The sequence below is a fragment of the Typopeltis vanoorti genome, chromosome 9 (assembly GCF_054136105.1).
Source record: "Typopeltis vanoorti isolate ZY-2024b chromosome 9, IOZ_Tvanoo_1.0, whole genome shotgun sequence".
NCBI classification, from domain to species: Eukaryota; Metazoa; Arthropoda; class Arachnida; order Uropygi; family Thelyphonidae; genus Typopeltis; species Typopeltis vanoorti.
In genome coordinates this window covers 95,199,571-95,227,561 of record NC_143557.1, presented here as the reverse complement: position 1 = coordinate 95,227,561, position 27,991 = coordinate 95,199,571, and the positions used below count along the sequence as shown (strand labels likewise).

The 27,991-nt window shown below is 35.9% G+C and overlaps 1 protein-coding gene across 1 annotated transcript in view; it reads right to left on the bottom strand.

The window, feature by feature from the left end:
- LOC150103270 (zinc finger protein 236-like) overlaps positions 1–27,991 on the bottom strand; it is a 236,553-nt gene that overhangs the window by 192,566 nt on the left and 15,996 nt on the right. The window contains exons 2-3 of the mRNA XM_090398431.1: positions 19,119–19,341; positions 9,141–9,728 (exon numbers count right to left, since the gene is read on the bottom strand). Coding sequence (XP_090254557.1) covers positions 9,141–9,683 — 543 coding nt within the window. The 5' untranslated portion in view covers positions 9,684–9,728; positions 19,119–19,341. The remainder of the gene's footprint in view (positions 1–9,140; positions 9,729–19,118; positions 19,342–27,991) is intronic.

Sequence of the window (27,991 nt, the reverse complement as noted above, 5' to 3'; positions counted from 1 at the left end):
TGTATACCTAGAGTCCAGATAATAAATCAAGTAGGGGTTAAATGGATGAATAACACCATTAAGCTTGAGCTGCAAAAAAAAAAAGAAATAACTGTGGAGGGAATTTAAGGAGAAAGGTTACCTGCAGGCACATGAATAGTATAAAGCACAGGCCAGAAGGGTAACGAGTGTAGTAAGAAAAGCAGAAGCGGATTATGAAAGGAAATTAGCCACGCAAGCTAAAGAGAATACCAAACAGTTTTTCGATATGCTGCAAGTAAAAGAAAAAATGTATACGGCAGAATGATTTTTAAGGAATGCTGATGGTAGGAAGGTAACAGAATTAGTTGATATAGTGGAATTACTGAGCGAGCACATTGCAAGAGTATATCATCCAGGTGGTGAATAGGAATTGAGGTGAATGAAATAGAGGTGAATAGTATATATTACAAAACCGTATTGCGAATACATCTGTGGGATTGGATGGTATACCAGCTCGGGTCTTACGTGAAGAGGCTAAAGAATTGTCAGTGACCTTGACCATTTTGTTTAATTTGAGTCTCGGTTCTGGGCTAGTCCCGAGGAAGTGGAATGAGGGGAAAATAGTTCCACTGCATAAAGGAGGTTCCAAGACTGCTTACCGACCAATCAGCATATCAGGAGTCGTTATCAAGGTTTTGGATAAAGTAGTCAAGAGAAAAATACAGGAATGGATAGATGAAAATGGGATACTGTACAGGGGACAGTATGGTTTCATGAAGGGTATATCATGCCTCAGTAACTTGCTCACGTTTTATAACACAGTGACGGCTGAACTGCATAAGGGTAATGGATTTACAGTGATACCGCTGGACCTACCTTGCAAAGGCCTTTCACAGGATACCACATAGAATTCTAATCAGTAAACTGCAGCATATGGGGATGGATACTGATATCTCTCCATCAACCACCCTCCTATCCATCTCACCAGGTTGGTGAGATGGATAGGAGGGTGGTTGATGGAGAGATATCAGAGAGTAATTTATTCAGCAGTAGAGTCCAAAAGACGGCCTGTGACTAGTGGTTTGCTGCAGGGTTCTGTTCTTGGACCACTACTATTTAATTTATTCATTAACGATATAGGAAAGGATTTGAGAGGAACTGTTCATTTGTTTGCTGAATGATGCAAAGTTGGGTAGAGCAATAGTGAATGCACATGATGTCGAAATTATGCAGGATGATTTGGATAGATTGGAGGACTGGGCTAAGGAGAATGGATGTCAATTTAATGTGGCAAAGTGTACGGTTATGCATTTTGGGGTGAAAAGATTAGCAGCAGTATACCACATTGGTGGAACTGTACTCCAGGAGACTGACGAGGCCAGGGATTTGGGAGTGTTGGTGGACAGGGAGTTGAAGTTTAGGGGGCACATTGCAAAAGTGGCTAAATCAGCTCATCAAATCACTTGGTTACTGAAGAATTCTTTGACGAGCAGAGACAAGCAAGTTATCGTTCCTCTGTATCGAGCCTTGATAAGATCCCATCTTGACTACTGTGCCCAGATCTGGTCACCTAGGTTTCTTCTTGATGGGGAGGCAGTTGAGAGGATCCAGAGGCGAGTGACAAAGATGATTGCAGGTCTATGGAATGAACCTTATGAGAACAGGTTGAAGATTTGTGGGTTGCAGAAATTGGTTGATAGGCAGAAAAGGGGTGATATGATTGAGACATTCAAATTACTGATGGGTTTCTATAAGATTAATTCACAGGATATTTTTCAGAACAGGACTGGTGGTGGGAGGACTAGGGGCCATCCATGGAAACTGGGCAAGAGTGTGGTTAGCAAGGGTGTAAGAACTAGGTTTTTTACTTGGAGAGTAGTGAATGAGTGCAATAAGCTGCCAGAGTCTGTTGTGGGTGCCATGACTGTGAATGAGTTCAAGGCAAAGTATGATAGATACCATATGGATGTTGAATAGTTGTTCTTGACATGATGTTTAGGGCTTCCCTCGATGAGTCTAAGGACTCCTTGGAGTCACCCGTAATAATAATAATAATATGTATTCCTGACTGAATGCCCATTGAGTGTTTCTGCCACTGTGCTGTCACTGCTTGTTTCATTTTGCAATGTTTCGAAATAATGGGTGCCATGACTGTGAATGAGTTCAAGGCAAAGTATGATAGATACTGTGTGGATGTCGAATAGTTGTTCTTGACATAATGTTTAGGGCTTCCCTCGATGAGTCTAAGGACTCCTAGGAGTCGCCCTAATAATAATAATAATAATATGTATTCCTGACTGAATGCCCATTGAGTGTTTCTACCACTGTGCTGTCACTGCTTGTTTCATTTTGCAATGGTTCGAAATAATTAGTCCATACATGTCGCCTTGTCATCTCTCATTCCTTTCACAGTACTCTTTGCTCCATTTCTATGCTTTTTCAATAGCCTCCAGAATATTTTGCCACCTTCTTGATATTTATTTTCTATGTTCTTACCAAAGTCTTCCCATGACTTTTGTTTAGATAGTTTTACACAGTATTTAGTTTTCTTATATTTGTCTCTGTATTTTCTATGAGCACAAGCTGACTTATTTGCCAGGAAGTTTTGAGATGCTTTCTTCTTTTACTTCACTGCCTCTTTAACTTCCTGAGTCCACCATGGAGTTTTGATTTTTCTGTCTTTGCAGACAACCTAACCAAATGCCTCTCTGGTTGAAATCAGTTTCTTTCAGGGTTTGCCACATAATATCCAAGGATTGGTTCCTATTTTCAAACTCTTTCATATTTTTTTGAATAATGTTTGTGCATTTTAGTCAACAGTTCAAATCTAAAAGCTGCTCAACTTTGATTTATTTTAAAATTTTCTTACCTAATTTTCTTGTCATTATGAAATTCAATTTTATCCTGCTCAAAACTAAATGGTGATTGCTTCCAATTTCAAATCCTCTGTGCACTCTTCTGAACCAGTGGGGAAAACATTGCTATCAGTAAGAACATAGTCAATGAGGCTTTTTTTATTTCTTGCACCTTCTCTCCATGTGAATTTGTGCATATTTTTATATTGGAAAACAGTGTTAGTAAGAACTAGTCCATGTCCTGAGCAGAAATCCAACAGGTACTTACCATTGTTATTAGCTTTGCTCTTTTCTGTAAATTTGCCCAAAACATTTCTGGTAATCATTTCCTACTCTGCTGTTTAGATCATCAACATGAACCAACCTTTTCTTTTTCATTGTGTCAGTTGCTTTCTCTAATGCCTCAAAAATTTACTTCACTTCTTCCTTAGTAAAATGTTCTGCAGGACTATAGAGAATCGTTGTTCAGTTCCCACATCACTCCACATGATATTGTCTACCATTCACAAAGATTAGTGTTTAGTGTTGAATTTCCCTGATTGTTATTGCCTGAATATAATATTTTGTATTTGTTGTTTAAAAAGATCTCAACCGTTTTTTTGTCTTCTTTTTTTCAGTCACACCTATATGTTGATCTGACACTTATCCAATTCTTCTGCTAGTTCAATTTCTTTCTCTTAAGGCTTCTTGAACTCTATTGATGTTGAGATGGAATGTGTTCTGGGATTTGTTCCAGTAGCTGGCTTTTTGCTGTTTGCCCTGGTTCCCTAATGAAAACAATAGGGGCCTTGTTTAACTGAGGAATGCCAGCATGAAATTCTGTCATGTTGTAGCATCATTTTGCACTGTCATTTAAGCCAATAAAAATACAATTTGGTCAACTAAATCCCAAACTGTCAGTCCATCCTCATTAGTTCAGTATCTGGACGGATACCTATTGGGAGTACCACAAGAGGATGAAGATTGAACATTAGGTCAGAAGCTCTGGTCGGTTCTCTGCTTTCCTTATGGAAGTTTCATCCCAGTTATACAGCTTTAACCCTTCAGCACCCCATTTCTGAATTCCATCTCTGATCAACTTTACCAATACTTACCACCACTACTGAGTTACTAACTGTTTATAATTTGCTACCTCATTCTTGAAGCCTGTTATGCAACAGAATTATTTTGCCCTCCTCCCACTCTCTTGGAACTTTACAAGATCTGAGACATAAGCTAAAGTCAGTTCCTTTGAATGTTCTCATAATACACGAACTAATATCCCATTTAATACCATGGCCATATTTGCACCGAGATTTAACAATATCCTACATATACCATTTTTTTATTATACAAACCAATTTGAAAGACTTGTTTTTATGATTTTACATTTGGGGAAGGTTTCATTTCAACCTGAAATGAATATGATTCCAATTTATCAACCCTATTATTAAGGTTACTCTGTTCACAGTCATTTTTCCTTTTACTTACCACACAGCAAAAAACCCCTTTAGCTTGCTTGGCTAATTTCCTCTCATAATACGATTTTGCTTTCCTCATCCAGCCGATCACCTTTCTTGCCTGTACCTTTTTTTGATCGCCTTTCTTCTTATATACCCTTCACAACATTTTCATTTTTTGCAGCTCCTGCTTAATGATATTACTCAACCATCTAACTACTACCTAATTTATCTTCCTGACCTTGGATATACCTTTCTGATCGATGTCTTCCCCTTTTATGCTGCTCCATCGACCTTGGATCTTGCTACTAAAGACCTCTATGAATTCCCCTGGGTATTCATAGAGGTCTTTTCCCTCCACCTTTTAGGTCGCTGCATTAAGGCAGGAAACCCCATATATTCTTGACCGTGTGTACGATGGCCTTAGGTCTTATTCTTAATCCCGTCTGGGATATTTCTTTGTCTTAACAATCTATCGTTTACAATTCATTCAGACATTCCTTTTTTTTTTTGTCTTTTGTTGTTGTACAGCTACTCAATAGTTAAATATTAACCAAAATTACAAGTATGTTAAATTAATTTGAATTCCATTAAACTGACAGCCATTGTTGTTTGCCCAAATTTCCAGCCTATTCAAATCATTTTGTAAGTGCTGAATATCAGTAGCACCCCTGATTGTCCTGCCTATCTTCACATCATCCACAAACAACTGCACATCTGGTGTCATTAATGTACAGATTGAACAATAATGGCACAAGGACTGAACCTTGAGGTACACCACTGGTCACCTTAAATCTGCCAGATTGACACCCACTGTATACCACTTTTTGATATCTGTCTGTCAGCCATTCCTCTGATCCAAGTCAAGAGTTTACATTCCAATCCCATATTCTCCAGTTTATGCAACAGCCTTCTGTGTGGTATCCTATCAAATGCCTTAAAAAAATCCAACATTATCATAGTGTATCCATTTCCTTTCTCCAACTCGACCATAACATTGTTATAAAATATGAGCAAATTGCTAAAACATGACCTTCCTTTAGTAAACTCATGATGCTCCTTGCAGAGTACAGATTGTTTGTTCACCTTTCTGTATGCAAGTTCTTACCAACTTCTCTAAAAATCTTCACTACCACACCAGAGATACAAATAGACCAGTAGTTAGACACATCAGTTTTTGCACTACCTTTGTACAATGGAACTATCATACATTTCTTCCATTCCTGAGCCGAGACCCAAACATGTGAATGGCCTAGCCAATTCAGCTGAACATTCCTTTAGAAAATGGGGCTGATATTCCATCTGTCCCCTATAGACAAATTCTTATCCAAGTTATGCAACAGCTCTTCAACCTCATTTTCATGAACCTTTAACTCTTCATCCAATGTAGCAGTAGCACTGTGCACCATGTTAAATACACCTGGTTGATATATCTTAGCAAGGTAATCACTCATTAACTGAACAATCTCATCAGCTTCCAACACTCGAGTACCATCTGCATTGGATGAAGAGTTAAAGGTTCATGAAAATAAGGTTGAAGAGCTGTTGCATAACTTGGATGAAAAGTTATTGTTTCACATTCATTCTTTCTTTTTCTTGTGGCATAACAATAAAATTATTTTGGATTGCCTTTAGCTTGCATGGCCAATTTCTTTTCATACTCCAATTTAGCTTTCCGCACAATACTCGTTACTTTTCTGGCCTGAGCCTTATATATATATTTCATAACTCCTCTCACTCTTATTCTCACGATATTCTTTCACACATCATTCTTCTTCTTGTGGATCTCTTGCTTAATAAGGTTGCACATTCATTTCACTCCCAACCTATTTATTCTTCAAACACTAAGGATACATGCAGATACCACCTCATTTAAGCACTTTTGTCAAAGATTCCCATGCATTGCTGACATTTTTCCCACTCAGTAACTGATAACCATGGGACCAAAGATAGTATTCTCCTAAGCTGATCATAATTTCCAGCTTTGTTGTTTAGCATGTAACTTATTTTAATTGCAGCGTCAATAGAATTAGATACTTTTGCAAGAAAGCACAGCATGATCACTGTTACCAATTGGTGGTAAAATAGCCATATTCTTAACAGAGATCCCTTCTGAGGGTATGAAGTCCACTTCACACCAGATAGAACTCAAACTCACCACTATATGGGACATTGTTAACATCATTGTTTTCTTGTGTTTCTACCCTAACTGGACTTAAGACATTTGATATCATTAGTAGTACATCTCCTCCTCTCCTATCTCTTCTGTCATTTCTAAAAATAGTATACCCATTACACTCGATCCCACTTACCATATCTGATTCTGATAGCCAGTTTCACTAACGCCAACAATCTTAGGTCACATCATATTCAAAGCAACAAACTCAACCCCTTTGTTCCTAATGCTCCTTGCATTTGTGTATAGACATAATAAATTACCACCTAGCATATTTTTATAATTATACAGCAATCCCTCGATTAGTGCGCCTAATGCATTCTTTAAAACAGGCGCATTAATCGAAAACACACTAATCGAATATAATAACCTATCGAAAAAAGTATAATTCGTTCCTCAAATTTCTTTTCTGAACCTTAATTTTTTTATAAAAGAATTAAGGTATGTCTCAGGGCATAGTTAAAGGAAAACCATGAAGCTGAAAGACAATAAAACATACTCAGAATATAAATGTTATTATTCTACTTAACAAAGAATTGAGTTAATGTAGTTTGGCAGGCATTTTGTTTCTTTTTTTTTTTTACAACCGACAGTACGGCCCTATTGCCTCTTCTACTCTTCTGCAAATTTTACTGCTTCTCTCTCTCTTCATCAGGGTCAGCCTCTAAGCACTGCTGCTTAAAAACTTCGATTGTATGAAAAATATTTTCAAATTGTTTCTGTGAAATCTCTTTTGGCTGACTATCAGTGGTTAAATTTTCTTCATATTCTTCGGGATCTTCCCGCTGTACATCTAAATTTAGCAGGTCAGAATCACTCAATTCTACAGAATGAGATTTAATTAACTCTTGAACATTATCATTGAAGGTGAGAAAGAAATGAAGGACATACGAATTGGTCACCAACAAACAAAATCATGTGCTTTATAAATAAAATTTCCCAACTGTTATACAAGCAAAATAGTTACCACTTTAAAAACTACAATGATCATAAAAGAGAAGTTAATTTTCCGACGTGTAATAATAAACAACTCATCCCAGAAGACCGATTGATTACCCTATTATCGGAATGGATTCTCCTTTTTGTGACATGCGCAAAAGTGTCTAAGGGTCTCGAATCTGTGGGCATACTATAGCAGATGACATAAATTTTGGTGGTAAAAATTTGGAACATAATATACATAGTGTACATGGAAGTAGTGTAGTATGCCATTAAAAATAACTTTGTAAAATGTTTTAAATTGGTAACTAAATTATTTCATTCTGGTGAGTGATTTTTTAAAATAGTTAGCCATAAAAAAGTATAGATAGAAAATTTTTAAAATCTGCAACATTTATTTTTAAGATGTATATAGGCACACTAATCAAATTTGGGTATCGAAAAAAATTGACTCACTAATCGAGGGATTACTGCATATGCAATCTATTTGGTCTTGTTCTAGAATATGGCAAAATACACATCTGAAAGGAGATGTGCTATGCATTATGGGTTACTGGGATAAAGGGATGTGAAGTCAGCAGCTTCATATACAAGGAGTTCAGCTGAAGATACTCCATGTGAAAACTTGTTTGTTCATATTTGGGTAAATAATAAAATAAATGCAAGTTATATAATTTCTTGTCAATTATAATTTACTTTGTTAAAGTATACTGTATTGATGATACATCTCCACTAACAACATAGTAAGCTGCTGAAAGTTTATTTTTCACTTGGTCAGACTATAATAAATTTAGTTTAATCCTTTATCCAAGTGTGTGCAAACAAAGTTTGCGCCTGAAAATATCTTCAGGACTGGGGTAAAGTGGTACAACACCGGGCAACTCCTTGCAAAGGTGGAGCAAGCTAACATCACTCCTATCTCAGTATCTCCCATAATGCAAAACACATCTCCTTGCAGATATATATAATGTTATGCATTAAGGGAAGGGCCACTACCCAGACTAGTTTCGACCTTTATTGAGGTCTCTTCAGTGGGAGCCAGGCCCAAGTGGAGATACCAAGGCAGAAACATTAGCAAGGTCATCTCCTCCTATAGAAGCTGCCAAACAGTGTACCACCTTTTTATTAAATTACTCTGGATTTAGAGAAAGATGTTGAAAGTTTATTTTTCACTTGGTCAGACTATAATAAATTTAGTTTAATCCTTTATCCAAGTGTGTGCAAACAAAGTTTGCACCTGAAAGTATCTTCAGGACTGGGGCAGCTCCTATAGGAGGAGATGACCTTGCTAATGCTTCTGCCTTGGTATCTCCACTTGTGCCTGGCTCCCACTGAAGAGACCTCAATAAAGGTCGAAACTAGTCTGGGTAGTGGCCCTTCCCTTAATGCATAACATTATACATATCCGCAAGGAGATGTGTTTTGCATTATGGGAGATACTGAGATAGGAGTGTTGGTAGCTTGCTCCACCTTTGCAAGGAGTTGCCCAGTGTTGTACCACTTTACCCCAGTCCTGAAGATACTTTCAGGCACAAACTTCGTTTGCACACACTTGGATAAAGGATTAAACTAAATTTATTATAAAATATAGTAAGCATCACATGCTTTTTATTCATCTTATTAAAAGTGTTGCACATACAGGAATAAGTGATACTGAAAATTATAAGCAGTGATATTATTTTCTCTGAATATCTAAAATCATTCTATATTTATAGTAATTAAACATATAATTTTATACTGTTTTATTTTAATAAATTTTGTGTAGTTTACCTTTCTAGCTGGAGGCCGAATCTCTTCATTTTTTTCAGTGTGAGTTTCTGAAGCAGATTCTTCAACGGGAGGAAGAGAAGGCTGGGAGGAAGAGGAGGATGACGAAAGGGGAACAGCAGTAATAACTGCTGTGGCAGCTTCTGGGTTGTTTTCTCCAGTAACTAAGGATTCAGTTATAGTGGCAGTTTGTAATGTGTTTACATCGTGTGTTGTAAAGCGAATTATACTTGAATTATCATAGATTGGTGTTGCTTCTTGTGCCAAGAGTGCCACTTGAGCAGTATTAAATAAAATGCCAGTTCCATCAGAATTTGTAGCAAGCACAATTCCATGATGTCCTGCAGTTCCTAATATTGCACCATCTCTCAAAACATCCACATTTAAAATTGCTTGTTGTGTTGCACCAAGTGTACCATTGATGCCATCTGAAGTAAGAGGAAGCATGCTACCAACTGTAACAACAGGAATACTATCAGCTGATAAGAGAGTGGTATCTGAAGCTACTGAAGCTTCAACATTACTGGCAACACTTACTTCCATCATTATATGACGTGAAAAATATTTCCCCCTCTCCTCTTTTCGAACTACCTGAAAAAAGATAATGAAATGTCAATTGATCTTATTCTACATTCAGTTTATATTAAAAACATATTCCTTCACCCTCCCCTTGCAGATATTTTAACATTTCATACTGAGACCAACAATATGGTGACTGTTAAAAAAGTAAAGTTAGCAAGTCAAAAAATGGAGACTGGTTTCTTTCTTTATGATGAGATGAGTAACAATGTATTCTTATTCATTTTAGAAGAATAATTATAACCTTCAGAAGAAAAAAAATCCTTCTCTCACTCTATGAGTGATCAGTACTTGGCTCCTTACCAGTATTTATTGATAAATAGTTATTTCTGTTCACTATTTAAAAAAAAAAAAATTATACCAGATTTTCCAAACTTAATAAGAATTCCATTAAATCATCTTGATGCCATCATTAACTAATCTTCTTGTAAGACCAGACAATGTCATTAAAATTATTTAATCCACAAATTCTTATTTAGAATGGTAAAGCATAAGTTTACTGCTCTATTTTATTTTACTTTTAATTCCTTCCAAAAACTCTAAATGTTTTTCATTTTATTAAATTTTGCCAGTATGGTTGACTCTGTGGTTAGCATATCTACTCTCAAACCAACAGACTGCATCCTACCATGGGCATGAATGTATGTATTAGATGAATTTCAGTGAATGACAGGAAGTGAAATTCATGTACCATTTAAAGACTACCCAACTTCTTGGTGGCCTGAAATGGTTTCAAAAAGGTCTATGTTTGGCTACTAGGACAGGGTTTCTAAACTAGGTAATAATAAAAAAAAAATTAATACAATTTCATAAAACAGAAAAAAAAATCTCTGGCCTGTCCGTAGTACTAATATGCTATAGGTTGCCAACCTTTCATGGACGTCACATTAAAAAAAGGGAAGGTAGCTTGCCTTTTCCAGTTCTTGATATATATGGTGCTTATCAGAATTTAGGTGTCAACAACTTATTTCAAGTATTCAAAATTTAAATTACACATGCAAAAACTCCACCTTTCCAGTATCTTCGTGATAGAGACTTCTTTATATCATAGCAAAAGCTAAAAATGCACGGTGTTGTTTCATAAACTAAATATGTGATTGAAATTTATTTTTCACTTGGTCAGACTATAATAAATTTAGTTTAATCCCTTATCCAAGTGTGTGCAAACAAAGTTTGCGCCTGAAAGTATCTTCAGGACTGGGGTAAAGTGGTACAATACTGGGTAACTCCTTGCAAAGGTGGAGCAAGCTACTAACACTCCTATCTCAGTATTGAGATAGGAGTGTTGCATACTGATATGCAACTGATGACATACTGATAGCATACTGAGATAGGAGTGTTCGTAGCTTGCTCCTCCTTTGCAAGGAATTGCCCGGTATTGTACCACTTTACCCCAGTCCTGAAGATACTTTCAGGTGCAAACTTTGTTTGCACATACTTGGATAAAGGATTAAACTAAATTTATTATTAAATATGTGATTATTTAAATCTCAAAAGAAGTTAGAAATATTACATGACAATATATTTCACTTTGAAATATCTATTTAACAGGATTATCACAAACATAATGCTTTGTCATAGGACTTGTCCTTGGACCTCAGCTGTTTAATTTGCATATTAAATTAAATAGTAGAATTGGCTGCCTAGTTATGCAAAGTTGTGAAGGACAATACAGAATGACTGATACAACTTTCCTTTTAGAAAAACTTGAAAATACTGCATTATGAAAGGAGGAGGAGAAGAATTAATGGTAATTCACTGTTTTATAAGCATAGAGTCTGGCATTTTGGATAAGGAAGATTGCAGACTGTGTGTTATATTGTCATTACATTCCAGGACATAAATTATATATTTAGTTTAATCCTTTATCCAAGTGTAAGCAAACAAAGTTTGCGCCTGAAGTATCTTCAGGACTGGGGCAACTCGTGGCAAAGGTGGACTGACTTCACGTCACTTGTCTTAGTATCCCATAATGCAAAGCACATCTCTCCTTGCAGACATGTATAATGCTATGCATTATGGGAAGGGTCACTACCCAGACCGGTTTTGACCTTTATTGAGGTCTCTTCAGTGGGAGCCAGACCCAGAGGTGATACCAAGGTTGAAGCAATGCAGAAGTCATATTTTCATATGCCAGTTGCCAAAGGTATCATATCTTATTATTAAATTACTCTGGATTAGAGAAATATGTTGAAAGTTTTTTTTTCCCACTTGGTTAGACTATAAATTGTATATTTAGTTTAAATCCAAGTGTAAGCAAACAAAGTTTGCACCTGAAGTATCTTCAGGACTGGGGCAATTTGTGTTAAAGGTGTACGCTCCAGGACACTGAAAAGGCAAGGAATTTAAGTATAATGGTGGATAAGAAGTAGCAAAGATGATACACAGGAGAAAAGTTATATTGAGAAGGGCAATGATGAGAAGGGAAAGGGAGGTAAATATTTTCTTTATAAGGCACTCATTAGACTATACCTGCATACTTATTTATGTGCAGGAAGGATCAGTAGGAATTAAAGTTTATGTGGAAAAAGGGGAGAAAGTTTAGAGGCAGTTGACTAAGATATCAGGACTTTGGCTGAGAAACAAAAAAAGATGGGGGGGGATGTTTGCAAGTTAATTGGTAATTTGTATAACAGATATAGAAACATTTTTTCGATGCATGGGAACGAGGATCAGCAATTCATTATCAATTTCCTGATATGTACCCTTGGGGAAGGTGGATTATATCTGGATCAGATTATCTGGGTTATATCTGGATCAAATTAAGAATGAGAATTATCATTGTCAATGAAAGAAAACGCTGGCATTTACAGCAAATGAATTTAGAAAAATAAGACACTGTGTCAGCTATTATCATCAGCGACAAATTGTCATGGAGTGCCAACAAACCCATACTGTACATTCATTTGAGCAAAGCATTCCATTCACCAACCACCACCACTCTTAATGTTAAAAAAAAACTACCTTACCCCCCTCCTTCATGAAATAGCATCTTACTTCCATCCCTGCCCCATCCTTTGCTGTATATATAAATACTCCCTGTATTAATCTAAATGTATAATGTATAAATACCCTCTGTATTAATCTGGTTTCCATTGTCTTCACAATGGAAACCAGATTAATCTGCAAGAGTAGTCCATGTGTGTGATATAATCACTGTTTTGTAGAGTAAGGCAACCATTTCCATAATTATATCTACCAGTCAATGGTGCTCCTTACCATAACACCAATGCACTGTATAGCCTCTGCAATACCTGCAACATGCTCCCAGAAAGCATGTCCTAGAAGCAGTAATACTGTCAGTAACATTCAGATATCCGATCTCCATCCTGATCTCCCTGGGCTTGAACACCAACTTGGCCTGTGGTGATCTAACAAGTGCCTTTGCAAAATCACTGCACATGGATCCCTCTTATCCAACACCTTAATAATTTTACTGTAAAGTGCATTAAATTCTTAAAGCAATACCTAGCTTTTACAAACCCATGCTAATATCACAGAGAATTCTATATCTGTCAACATAATTGTCTAACCACAACCACCAATATACAGACTGATCTATCATTTGAAAATATCCTAATATCATTTTTGTGCAGTAGCACATTTTGCCATCTTTGCACTCTTTGGGATCTCCTGAAGGACAGAGTGAATATTTGCATGTTTTCTAAAAATACATAGTAATATGCCATCCAATGACAAAATGTGCATGAAATAATTTCACTACATCTTTGGTCATGGTCATGTTGCTATTATCATCATCCAGAGTGCCATCTTTCTATAATTATTCTTCCTCTTGCTTGTCACATAGCAAAGAACTCCCTTGGATTTCTATTGGCCTGATTGGCTAACATCTCTAATAAGTACTTTTCTTTCTTTACAATGCATGTTAATTTCCCAAACTGCATTATATGCTCCTCCTCATGCATCTCATCATTACCTGCTATCTTATATCTAGGAAGACATAAAGTTATGAAAATCTAACAACTTTTCAGACACTCATAATTTCACTATTACTTTATTTATTCGCCTAATTCTTGGTATACAGCTGTATGTCAGATGTGTCCTAACCACTTCTCATGTTCTACCAACTTCTGTTCCTCACCACATATATCCCTTCTTGAACTGTAAACTTTCCTTTACTTTGCTTGAGCATCTTCCCAGTCAATACTTAATGATCATTCTCACCAAGTGACAGCAGTTGCAAGTGAAGTATCAACAACTCACATCATTGTTTCCATCACATGCTGTCAAAGATAATTATCTCCCAGTAATGCTAGAAATTCACTGTCTATTTCTATTCTGTTTATTTGGTTCTGCATTATTATTTGTTTCCATCTCTTCCTTCCAACCCATATTCCCACAACTAATACATTCCTACTGGGCAGGGATAAATGGTCTCATGCTGTAGGTGACCTTAGAGTAGAACATGAGAATTTGTTTCATGCTTCTTGTTTGTTTGTATGAGGGAGGCAGGACATAAATTGTACATGTGCTGTTGTGACTGAAACCAAAACTGCATGCAGTGGGGAGAGAAGGAAGGAAAATATGTTTGTTTCAGGATATGACAGAAACCAATAAATTAAGAAAAATCCTATATTTGGTTAGTATATTTAAATTTCTAAAAGGTGTAAATATGTGAACTGACATTAATGAACCATGTAAGAATGATTTGCACATATAAGGAAGGGGAGTAATAGATGTGAATAGAAACACTTTCATTGGAGACAAATGAATTATTAATAATTTACAGTTGTGATAGTATGTACTTAGGTTCAGATGCTGGTTTAAGCTCATCTTCAGGTTTAATGGAATAAAAATAGCACATTGAAATAATTAAACAGGTTTAATGGTTCCAATATTTTGTCTCTCTCACAAAGATATCATCTGGGATACAATATAAAAATTGTAATAATGCACACAAAAATGAAAATAATAAGTGGAAGATGTTAGAGCAGAAGCTTAAAGCCTTAAGAGGTATGCTCAAAATTCATTTCACTACAGAAAATAACTGTCTTTTCTAGACTTTCTGAAAACAGTATGGTATCATCAAAATGCTTGTTAAAGATCCTCAAAAATTTATTTCAACTAGGCTTCCCTCACAGCTGAAGACTCCTTTTGTTCATCACACCTTCCATCCAATGGCTAGAATGACAAAAAATTTCTCTTATCCCTCAAATTCCTTTAGCCTGAATTAGAGCACATATGCAGTTTGGTATAGATTCCAGAAGGTGTTGGATTCCATCTACAACATACCAGGTGTTCAACAGACAGTCCTTTAACTGGCTCAAATTTGACAGAAGAGGACTTTGTCCTGGTTTTCTAACATGTCCCATACATTATGCATTATGTGTGATGGACAGTAGCATTGTCATCATGTTAGAGGCTTAATGGAGTGAAACAGTAATAAGGATTAGAACTATTATTTAATTTTTCCAATATTTCATCTCAGATAAAGAGTACCTCTATAGGTTCTACCCTCTCATCTCTCCCCGCCAATTTTTTATGGAACATTTTGAAAAACAAGGAAAGGATGTCCCATGCCTTCTCAATTGGGTTCAGATCTAGGCATTGTGGTGGCTAGGGAAGATTATTATTATACGGGCACCTCCACGGAGTCTGAAGACTCATTGTGGGAGACATAATCTATCATGCCTCTCCTTGAACCCATTAACAGCCAAAGCATTCACAATTGACTCTGGCAACCAATTACACTCATTCACAATTCTCCAAGCAAAAAATCTAGTCCTCACACCCCTACTAACCACACCTTTATTCAACTTCCAGAGATGACCCGATGACCCCTTGTTCTGGTCCTTCTAGCCAAGTGCTGAACATTTCCTCTGTATCTATCCTATAAAACCCTTTAAGCAACTTAAATGTTGATATCACATCTCCACTTTTTCTCCTATTAAAAAATTTCTGCAATACCCACACCTTCGATGTATCCTCATAGGGAACATTCCACAGGCCATTCACCATCTTGGTCACTTGCCTCTGAATCCTCTCCATTGCTTCCTCATCCCCAAGAAACCCTTGAGTACAATGCCATCAATGTGATACACATGCATAACTTTACATTTCTTGACATTAAACTGACACCTATTAACTTTTGCCCATACTGACAGCCTATATAAATCGTCCTGCAAACTCTCCACATTACCTTGATTAACCATTACTCTACCTAATTTTGCATCATCAACATTTCAATGACTATTTCCTTTCAGGTTACTTCCTATATCATTTATGTACAAATTTAAGATTAAGATCCAGCACTGAACCTTGCAGCATGCAACTACTCACATGTTTTCGCCTCAATTCTAACCCCCAATTACTACTTTTTGATATCTGTCCAGCAGCTACCCTCTTAAGTGCAACCTTATTAATATGTCCTCTAAACTTGCTGAACCACTGCTGAATAATTCTTGTATGATGGACAGTAGCATTGTCATCATGTTAGAGGTTTAATGGAGTGAAACAGCAATAATGATTAGGACTGTCATTTAATTCGTCCAATATTTCATCTCAGATAGAGAATACCTCTATAGGTTCTACCCTCTCATCACCCCCCCCCACCAATTTTTTATAGAACATTTTGAAAAACAAGCTCTTGCCTCAGTCCCTCTCAAACCTTCTATTTGGTTAAGATAAATTGATGATGTGTTCTTCATTTGGCCTCATTGTCAAGACACATTAGTCACCTCAATAGTCTTTCATCCCAGAATCCAGTTTACCATGGAAAAGAAACTAAATAGTTTAGCCATTCCTTCTCAATGGTAACCTGTCCTATTTAGTATACAGAAAGCCCACCCACACAGGCAGATACATTCACAAACTTTCTCATCCTCCCCCACCTCCTCTGAACAATATGGCATCATTAAAACACTAACCAATAAAGCCTATAACCTTGGTTCCAGAGTCTTCTCTTACGTTGAACTTAATTGTATATACACTACACCCTCTTATTAAATTGTACAATGACTGTATTTCTGTAAGATTGTGGCTATTTTTTCTGAAGTGCTTTGGACATATGGAATGATGATAGCATTACTAAAATCTTTCTGAAGAGAAGGTCAAGGATTAGGGGAAGGAGTGGTTATTTGTTTTGATACAGTTTTGTTCTTGAGGATTTTCAGTCAAGAAAAGGTTTATGTGGAACTAAAAAAACTGGTAATTATGAGAAACTTAGGGGGCAACTTGGAGCAGCATCGTGGCATAAGAAGCTACATGAAATGAATGTTATTAGTGCATGGGAAGTGGTCAGGAATTGTTTGAGCAAGGCAGTATCAGACTGCATACCCAGAGTCGGGGGGGGGGGGGTAAACCAAGTAGAAATTAAGTGGATGACTAGCAATATAAAACAGGAGCTGCAAAAAAAAGCATAAGCAAGAAGGGTAACAAGTATGGTAAGGAAGGTTAATCAGATTTTGAGAGAATATTAGCTAAGCAGACCAAAGTATCTCCAAAAGAGTTCTTACACTAAGTAGTAAGTAAGAGAAAGAATGAATATGGAAAAATAACTTTACTTAGTACTGATGATAGGAAAGTGTGCAGAAGAAATAGTTCAGTTATTAAGTGAACTATTTCCTGGTGGTGATTTAGCAGTTACTGACATGACACACTCATGTGAGAATTGAGGTAGATGAACTGAAGGTACTCAAGTATATTGAAAAATATCAATATGAATATAGCAGTGGATTTTGACAGTATGTCAGCGTGTGTACTAAGAAAATGTACAAGTGAACTGGCAGTGCTTCTGACAAATGTGTTTAATCTAAGTCTCAGCTCTGGCATGGATCCAAGGGAGTGGAAAGAAGGTAAGATAATTCCATTACATAAAGGTGGCTCCAATACAGAAGCCAAATTAGTATCTCCAAGACTAATTAATATCTCTAGAGTGGTGATATTAAATTCCTGAATTTTAATTTTGGTTAAAATTAAAATTCAGGAATGGATGGATAGGTATATGATACTATATAGGAGCAGCTTGGCTTTGTAAAAGGGAGGTTCTGCCTCAGTAATTTATTTACATTTTATAATGAGGTGAAAGCAGAATTGGATAAAGGAAATGGCTACACTATGATATTGCTAGACTTTGACATTTGACAAATGGAGGACATTTGACCGAATACCGTATGGAAAATTATTAAGTTGGAGTAAATAGAAATGAATATGAAGCTGGTGGCATGGATAGGGAAAAGGGGTTGGTAGACATACATCAAAGGGTGGTATATGGTTGGTGGAGTGGAATCAAGGTGAATGAGGGTGACTGGTGAAGTGCCTCAGGGCTCTGTTCTAGGACGACTACTCTTTAATCTTCTGCTATATACATTAATGATATAGCAGAAGATTCGAGGGAGCGATATTCAGTTGCTCTTGCAGGATGATTTAAATAAACTGGCAGCATGGGCACTAGATTACAGGAAATTGATGAGACTAGGGATATGAGGGTGATGGTGGACAAAGATTTGAAATTCAGAGAATAAATTGCAAGAGTTGATAAAGCTCAGAGGATTACTTGGATGTTGAAGAACACATTGACAAATAAAGATAGGAAGGTAATTATCTCTTTATAAGGCTATGATTCAGTCACATGTTGACTACTGTGCACAGATTTGGTCACCTGCATTTCTAGGGACTAGGAGGTGATGGAAAGGATTCAGAGAAAAGTGATCAAGCTTGTGAAAGGTCTATAAAATGAAAATAGACTGAAGAAATATGGGTTGCAGAGTTTAGCTGACAGGTGGAGAAGAGGGGATATTATAGAAACTTATAAGTTGCTAAAGGGATCCTATAAGATTGACAAAAGAAATTTTTTAATACATGGGGAGTATATAGGGAAAACAAGGGATCACACTTGGAAGTTGTCTAAGAATGTGGTAAGTAAGGGTGTGCAGACTAGGTTCTTTACTTGAAGAGTGGTGAATGAGTGTAATGAATTGCCAGAAGTGGTTGTGAGCACCTCAACAGTGAATAAGTTTAGGGAGATGTATGATAGGTATTGTATTAATGGATAGTGTGGATCTCCTGTAATGAGTCTTTTAATTCCATGGGAGTATCTGTATAAATAATAATAATAATAATAATTTTGTACTCAATAAATGATGTCTATCCCTGTAAGAATTCCATGTCTGTCTGCAACTAATCATTTCTTTTATAACATTTTGTAATAACTGTAGTGAAATGCTGGTAATAAAGTACTTGATTCCTTTACATGGTGTGTCATGATAAATCATTAAACTCTCATAGTAATTAGTCACAAAAAAAAAAAAAAGAAAAGAAAAAAATTTATTTGATTGAGAGGAAAAAGAAAAGCAGGATTTAACTTATTTTTTAATTCAACTGATTTAACATCTTTTTGATCTTAGATATCAGATCATTTAAGTCTTATACCACACTTCTCACCTTCTTATCAATCTTCTTTGAACTTCTGTATCCTCTTGGTTTGTTCTCAATAAGTGATGTTTATCCATGTAAGAATTCCATGTCTGTCTGCAACTAATCATTTCTTTTGTAATATTCTTTATTTCCAGTTCATCCCTAATATTCCTACTTCCTTTTATTTGTCTCATTTTCTTATTTTATATTCCATTTTCATATTCAAATTTGGTTTAGAAGTACAATAATTCTGCAAATGGATAAAAATACTGGCATAAATGGTATGCTTTTATTATTTGGTATACTGAAAAAAGAATAGAATTACATATCAATTTTTATCATATTTTTACTTCAAGCACCAATGTAGTCATTATGTCAGCTACTGTAATTGTTTTTAAATATAGAGTAAATTAATAACTGTGTGAGAGCATGTTAAACATTTATGGCAAAAAACTGCAACTGTTTGTGCTAAAAACAAAACTGAAATATAAATATTACCTCATTTACTCTCTCTAGTCTAGATTTAATATTTGGCAATTTATCCTCCTCCTACATCTGAAATAAATGAAAGGATGGAATTTTCCCACAGACAGAGAATAAACAGACTCAGTATATGGCAAAACTGGCAAGGATAAAAATTACGAATTCCCTGATAGACCTAAAGACAAAAAAAAAGTTAAAGAATATATCTGGTAATGAAAAGATCATATAGAATGTGTACTTGATAAGCCTTCTTTCTAAGGTCATCTTGTAACTTATGTTTAGTGTACTGGTGTTTAACCTTATTATTATTATATATATATATATATATATATATATAAAATAATATAAGCACAGCACCAACAGAACAAAAAAGTTACATAGTTGTTGATATGTAATCACTATGACTGTGTAACAATCTTCACCTCAATAAAGACTACACTGCACTACTACTCACACTTAACATAGGTATATACCTGTCTCTTGATGTTGCGAGATCTGCCATCTATCAAGAACAAATCCAAATGACAGAAATATATACTTAAAAAAAAATAATAATAAAAAAATAATAAAAAAAAAAAAAAGCATTATGACAATCCTATTTAAAGAATGATACATATAGATATATATGTATATTCTTGTCACCATCACATGTGGCACTGTATTACTTAGTATACAGGGCAAATAGATAAACTTCTACAGCTGAAATATACATCAGCATGTGAGAAAGTAAGATTTCAAAAACAAGGTATCCTCACAAGATATCACATCAGTGGCTCCATTCATGACACACCCAAAAATCACTGTGGGTAAAATTATCAGCTGATGAGAAATGTAAGGGGTGCTACCTCAGCTGAAAAATGAATGCAGCAAAAAAATAAAAAATAAAATAAAATAATAATGATGATGATGAATAAAATAAAATAAAAATGATAGGAAAACTCAGGAGGCTAATAAGAGAACTAAAGGGTGGCCATGTTTCAGCTGTACAATGTGAAAACAATCAGAGTCAAACATGTTAATAATACAAAGCACTACATAGAGATCTCATATCTCAGTTTCTGCAGAACTTGTTTTTTTAATGTGGTTCCCACTCATGAAATGTTATTGGTAAACCTTGAGTACATATTTTTTGTAACTTTTTTTTTTTAATTTTTACATAGTCCAGCAACCCTGCTCTAGAAACAAAATGAAAATTTTTCAAGCCATTTCAGGCCTCCAATAAGTGAGGCAGTGGTCTCACACCAGGCAATGAAATTCATCTCCCACCTAAAGACAATCACAAACATCCATGCCCACAGTGGGATTTGAACCCACGACCTGTTGGTTGGAGAACGGGTAAGCTATCCACTCAACCAAAACACCAACCCTGGCAACAAACAGTATAGACCACATTAGTGTTAAGAGCATTATGACTAGTTCACAGAACATCAGAGGTTCATGATATGGAGTGATGAAGAATCAGGTTACACCATTTCTCAATTGGATGGATGTACATGAAGGATGTCTGCAAAATGCCTTATGCCCAAATGTTTCATTCTAACTAAAAGTCTTGTCTGGAGCTATTTCTCTTCTGAATAACACAATGCTTTCTGCATTGTGTTATTCAGAAGAGTTTACATCATTTCAATGATGTAAATTGGCCTACAGAGTCCCACTCTGAACCTAACAGAATAAGATAGACTTGAATATTGAGTGTGGGCCAGACAATTGCATCCAGTAATAGGATATGAATTGGTAGCCACATGTTTAAGAAAGAATAATCCAAAATATTTGAATCATATTATCACAAGAATGATCAGGACCATAGGAGAGCCCATATAGCACTAGTGTTAGTGCAATTTAGATTTCTTTGAAGCATGGTACTATCTCAACACAGTGTATAAATCTAACAGACAAGTTTAGGTGCTAAATGTTATTCATAACTTATTTTAACAGTATTAGCAACACTTTAGGAAAATTCTTCACAGCCATGGCTGATTAAAAATAATCCTTCCGAACTGTAAAGACGTCTAAATAGCACATTAGTTTTCTTTCATCTAATGCTGTGTGAAGGGGTGTCCAAAGCATGGTGTGCCAGTCCTGACTTGCCATAATAATGGTAGTGAATGTATTTTTTATGTTCTCCAAGGCAGATATTAACGGATCTTCCTGTCTGTCCATAGTAGACCAAGTCACAGTCACAAGGAACTATATGAAGTATATAAAGCTCCTTGATTTGTTCAGATTACTGAACAAATTAGGACTTGAGATCTTTTGTCTGTTATAATTGGAATTGTTTCACTTACTCACTGTCGCATATACATGCTGCTTTGTGCTCTGAAGATTCTGATTTGAAATTCAGTGAAATTCAGCCAGGTAATAAACATCTTTTTTTTTTTATGAAATAGTTCATCTGGTGTTATTAATATTGTTAAAATAAGTTATGAATATAGTGTATAATTTTATTATGGTAACACAGACCACACATTACTAATAAAGCACAACTTAACAATCAGTACTTTAAGTGAAAAAAAATTATCATCATAATCAGGCTGCAGAGATTCACCACAGGTGACTTATCAGAAAAAAGTGGCAAGTGAATTTTCAGCCTTGCTCTAAAATTCAAAATGTAATATTACAGTTTCTTCACATAATTTACACTTCTTTTTTTTTCTCATTTTAAAGCATCATCTCATTCACTGTCAAGTTATTTGATCATGGACAGCCTCCAACAAAGAAGTTTATTTTCAACCAGGAAATAGTATCTTACATAATTAATTTAATAAAAGTTAGTTTGCACAAAGATACCTTTCTGCTGTTTTGGAAATGTGAAATAATTCCTATATATGAAAACATGAGGCGCTATTTATCTCTTACCCTCTATTATGAACTAAGTCTACTATGCATCAGCAGATTAATTTTGAAATAATTAGTCAAGTATTTTCAAACAACATTTTATTTTACATAAAATTACTAGGGAATTTTTTAGCTATGTGGCCAGTAAGAGGAAAAATGACTGTGGAAGAATGATATTGTGGGATAAAAATGGGAATAGAGTGACTGATGCAGAGGACATAGTGGAATTGTTCAATGAACACTTTATTGGAGTATTTCATCCTAGAGGAGTCAGTTTTAATGCTAGAGGGATAGGGCAGATTAGAGGTTTAGAGGTACAAGAGGAGAGTGTGTTTCAGATACTGAGTACTCTGGATGTCAGTAAAGCTTTGGGACTGGATGGTACCATCCAGTAGTGAGCGACCGTATACAGCATTGGACAGATGAGGGTAATGTTATCTATGAGAGTCAACATGGATTTGTGAAGGGGTGCTCTTGTTTTAGCAATATGCTAGCCTTTTATAATAAAGTTACAAGAACATTAGATGAGGGAAAGGCATATACTGCAATTTCCTTCGACTTAGCGAAGGCATTTGACAGGGTGCCACATGATAAGCTGATATTTAAGTTGCAGCACATGGGTCTGTATGTCAGATTGGTCAACTGGATTCAGGATTGGCTGTCTGATAGGTATCAGAGAGTTGTGTATGGTGGAGCAGTTTCAAGGAGGCAGAGGGTTACAAGGGTTACAAGTGGGGTCCCACATGGCTCAGTACTAGGACCTATATTGTTTAACCTTCATATCAATGACATTGCCAGTGGATTGCAAGGGGATATTCAGTTGTTTGTGGATGATGCAAAGCTGGGAAGGATTATCAGTAATAGTGCAGATGTGGTAGCCCTGCAAGAGGATTTGAATAAACTAGATAGATGGGCAAATGAATGGGAGATATCAGTTTAATGCAGCAAAATGTAAGGTCTTGAGGTTTGGGACACATGGGATGCTGCATACTCTATGGGAGGAGTTAAACTGGAGGAAGTAGGGGGAGACAAGAGATCTGGGGTTGATGATTGATAGAAACCTGAAATTTAGGGGACATATTGCAAAGGTGGTGAAGGTAACACAGAGGATTGCTGCAATTATGAGAAGGACACTGCAATTATGAGATAAAAGGGTTATCATTCCATTGTATAAATCTCTGATCAGACCACACTTAGACTATTGTTCTCAGATTTGGTCCCCAGGATTTGAAGGGGATAAATTAACTGTGGAAAGGGTACAGAGACACATGACAAAGATGATTTCAGGACTATACAATTTTGGTTATGAGGATCGGTTGAGGGAATGTGGACTGCAGAGTTTGGTGGATAGAATAAGGAGAGGTGATATGATTGAGGCTTTTAAACTGTTGAGAGGTGGTTACAGGGTTGACACTGGGGAGTTCTTTCGCTTGGTTGAACAGCAGGAGGGGAGTGATGACAAGAGGCCATCCCTGGAAGTTACGAAAGGAAACTGTGAGCAAGAGGGTGAAAAGTGGTTTCTTTGCATGGAGGGTGGTTGAATCGTGGAATGCATTGCCTGATGGAGTGGTGAGAGCGAGAACGGTCAATGAGTTTAAGGAGTGGTATGATAGACTTTGTGTTTCTTAGGGGGGGGGGGACCTCCCCCTCGATGAATCTTGACAGACTATGTTCTTAGGAAGGACCTTCCACGATGAGTCTTTTGACTCCATGGAGGCCTGAATAATAATAATAACTTTCAAGTTATCACCATTCTTATAAAAAATCAGAACATTAAACAACAAAAAAGAAGAAAAAAAATTAATTTAATAAGACCAATTTTCAATTATTTTACTCCAATTGTAATTCTCCCGACACCCTCTTCACGTTAGCTTATTTTCACAATTCACAACATGAATTAGCTTAGTGTAATTATATACTTGAACATACATGAAGAGAAGGCTTTTTAACTGTGTTAATTAAAAAACACAATTATCTTGTAAAGACGAGTCAAAGACAGAATAACTTTATTGACATTACATTCTGAAAAGGTCAATCTGGCTTTTTCATTCAAAGTTTTGGCCATTTTCTGTTCTTTTCATAAACATATTTGTCTTTCTTACTCAATTATTTTATGGATAATTTAAATACATTCCCTTCATTATGGACAATAAATGAGAGAAAATGTAAACTACACCTTTTAGTGTTTTGAAGTGCAAAACTGAGGCAAAGCAAGAGATCAGAATATACTAAAAAACACTCTAAATAAGAGTTCAGTTGTGTCATCAACTAAAAGAAATCAAGATGTACTTTTTGATTTCAAGAAGTGAATGAAGGAATTCAAGTGATTTATTAGAAAGTTGAAGGTGAATTCAGTAATGTAAAATAATATCCTGGGACTGTGAAGAGAAAGTCTAGATTACTACAGGGTCTTCAATAATGTTTAAAGTGAAGACATTTAGGTTCGATGATACTACATATTTCACCAAAAAAAAAAAAAAAAAAATGCTGTGACCGAGACTGGGCCAAAAATTATTGAATTATACCTCTAGCTGCTTTTCAAAGAAATACAGATTCTAAAATGCTTGAATACCTGAAGTGCCTTCTTAATGCAGCCTATTATAAAGCTAAATTCAATAAAAACCATTTACTGAATTCAAAGACTTATATGCCCTATAGCAGAACAGTATTAAAATGACATGAGATGCAAAGAATTTGTGTTGGTTACTGCTGGTTTCATCAAACAAAAATTAGTTAAGGAAATCAAAGACTCTTTTAGTGAGTTTTCGTGTAGATGCTTTGTTAGATATTTCATGAAACTCATCCATTATACGAGATGCATAAATAAAAATACAATCAGCATTTGTTAAAATAATTTCTCTCTAACTCAGCCTTAGTGTGTTTCGATAGATGAGAGCTTGAAATGAACAAGTTATTCTTGTCATGGAAGTCTAGTAACTGACAGGCAGTAAAAGAGAAGTAGCATGTAACACATGCTGGGCCAAAAACAATGGACTAGTGACAAAATGAAAGAGAGAGAGAGAGAGAGAGAGAGAGAGGAAGAAAAGATGTTTATTGTTGAACATTATTTTCATTAATGCAGAGTTGGTAGAGCAAATGGTCCAAGCCTATGACGTTTTTGAACAGTTTGTTCGTTGTTTCCGTAAGTGTGCCCCAAGCAACTATGTCATCATTGCCTTAATCGAGAGGTTCCAACATACCAGGAGTGTTCTGCAGCAATGCAAAGGGCATTCGGAGGGGGGTGGGAAGACCACAAACTGTTAATACAAATAGAAAGTCTTACACAGCTTGATGCTTTCGTTTGGAATATATATTGAAGGAATGAGTATTCCACCATGACCAGCCTTCAAATCTTAATGAACTAAGGGATAAAATTACATGATATGTCCAGCAGGTGTCCCAACCCTTGTTCTCCAAGATGACAGAGAACCCTGCATGTACTATGTTTCCCATTTTGAGCACATAACCTACCATCAGTACTGCTTTATTTAACTAAGATTCCAGCAATAGTTGTGGATGTACATCATCAGGTGTAAACATATATTTCTTTGTTAATAAACCCATTCACTCCCATAACATATATTGGTGTAGTAATTCAGTACTGTTTTTTTGCACGATATTGTGTATATATATATATATATATATATATATATATATATATATATATATATATATATAACACCTTTACCACAATTCATACTATGGGCAAGTAGTATTTCAGGAGCCCTGATCATAATCATGTCTCTAAAGAGTCAAAATATTCATTCTATAAGGTCATTGAACCACACTGTAAATAAATTAATTTATTGTTTCCATGCTCATCACACTGATTGGCAATGCCTTCTACTTCCCACCTGCACCAACCTCCAAGCAAAATAATTTGCTCCTCACTCCTGTTTATATTTCTTTTGTTCTCTCATAGACACACACACACACACACATATACTATAAATAATTGACTCCATTGGGTCTTGGGTAATAATAATAATCTCTTCTGTATTAATCTGGTACAGGTTCCTCACCAGCTAATATATTTTTATCATATCACTTTACTTCCTTCCATCCACCAATTCCATTAATCCTAATACTCAATAAAGCAGAGGCTTAAAAATCACCTAAGTCATATTTTCCAGTATTCATTACTGTTTTGAAAACCAGGTCATCAAATCTAACAGCCTGATCAAGAAGTTGGAATAAGTGAGACATGAATGGATGAGGATCACATCTGACAGGAACAGAGATAGAAAGGTATGATGTATTTTGTGAAGATAGAAAGGATAAAAAGGGAGGTGGAGTGCTATTGATGATAGAAAAAGGGTTATGTCCATACAAGGTACAGATGCAAGAAGGAAACAGTGGCTTTGAGGCAGTAAGGTGTGAGATAGAGATGAATAGAATGAAATACTTAGATGTTGTTATATAACTGGTAATGTGGATGGTAATGACCAAGAAATGTATAATCAAATTAGCCACGCAAATAAGAAAAGAGTGATCATTTTGGGCAGTTTTAATTATGGCAATATAGACTAGGATGATAAGATAGTAACCAAAAGTAAAGAAAATGAGTTTCTCAAGTTTTTAAGGGACAACTACCTCAGGCAGTATGTGACAAAGGGCACACAGAGGATATAGGGTCTTGGATTTGATAATCTAATTAGAGGATGCTATTATAAATGAGGTTTCAAATCATCCTCCAGTTGGTGAGAGTGACCATGAAGTGATTACCTGGGTGGTTGCCAGTGTGAGGACTTCTTTTTGGAAAGGGTATGTGTGGAACCACAAAGTTGGTGATTATGAGAAGCTCGAAAGGCAGCTTCAAGTGCACAATGGAATGAGGAGTTGGCTAGAAAGGAGATCAATGCTGCTTGGGTGATATTCAAGAAAATGTATTCCAAGAGGTATAAGGTTAAATAAGGTAGTTGTGAAATGGATGAAGAGATGATTAAGCATGCAATACAGAGAAAAAAAGGCATTATGGAGGAAACATAAGTGGAGTGGTGATAACCAATTCCACGAGGATTACAAAGAATGGGCAAGGAGGGTGACTCGGTTGGTAAGGATAGCAAACGTTCAGTATGAAAGGCAGTTAGCTAATGAAGACAAAAAAAATCCTAGGAAGTTCTTTCAATATGTAGCCAGTAAAAAAAGGACATTTATGGAAGGATGACAATGATTGGAGAAAATGGCAAAAACAACTGATGAAGAGGATATAGTTGAGATATTTAATAAGCAGTTCATAAAGATCTTTATTTTTCTCAAGTTGTCCCTTAAAACTTGAAAAATTCATTTTCTTTACTTTTGGTTACTATCTTATCATCCTAGTCTATATTGCCATCTTGACATTGGGACTTATATCACCGTGTATTTTGAAGGAATGTACCAAGGAGTTGATATCTGCTTTGACATATTTGTTTAATATGAGTCTGACATTGATTTAAGTTCCAAAGGAGTGGAAGGAAGGCACAATTGTGCTGCTTCATAAGGGCGGTGACAGAACTCAAGCATCAAATTATAGGCCTATTTGTGTGTCAGTTGTAAAGTTAAAGCATTGGAGAGGATGATGAGAACCAGGATTCAGAATT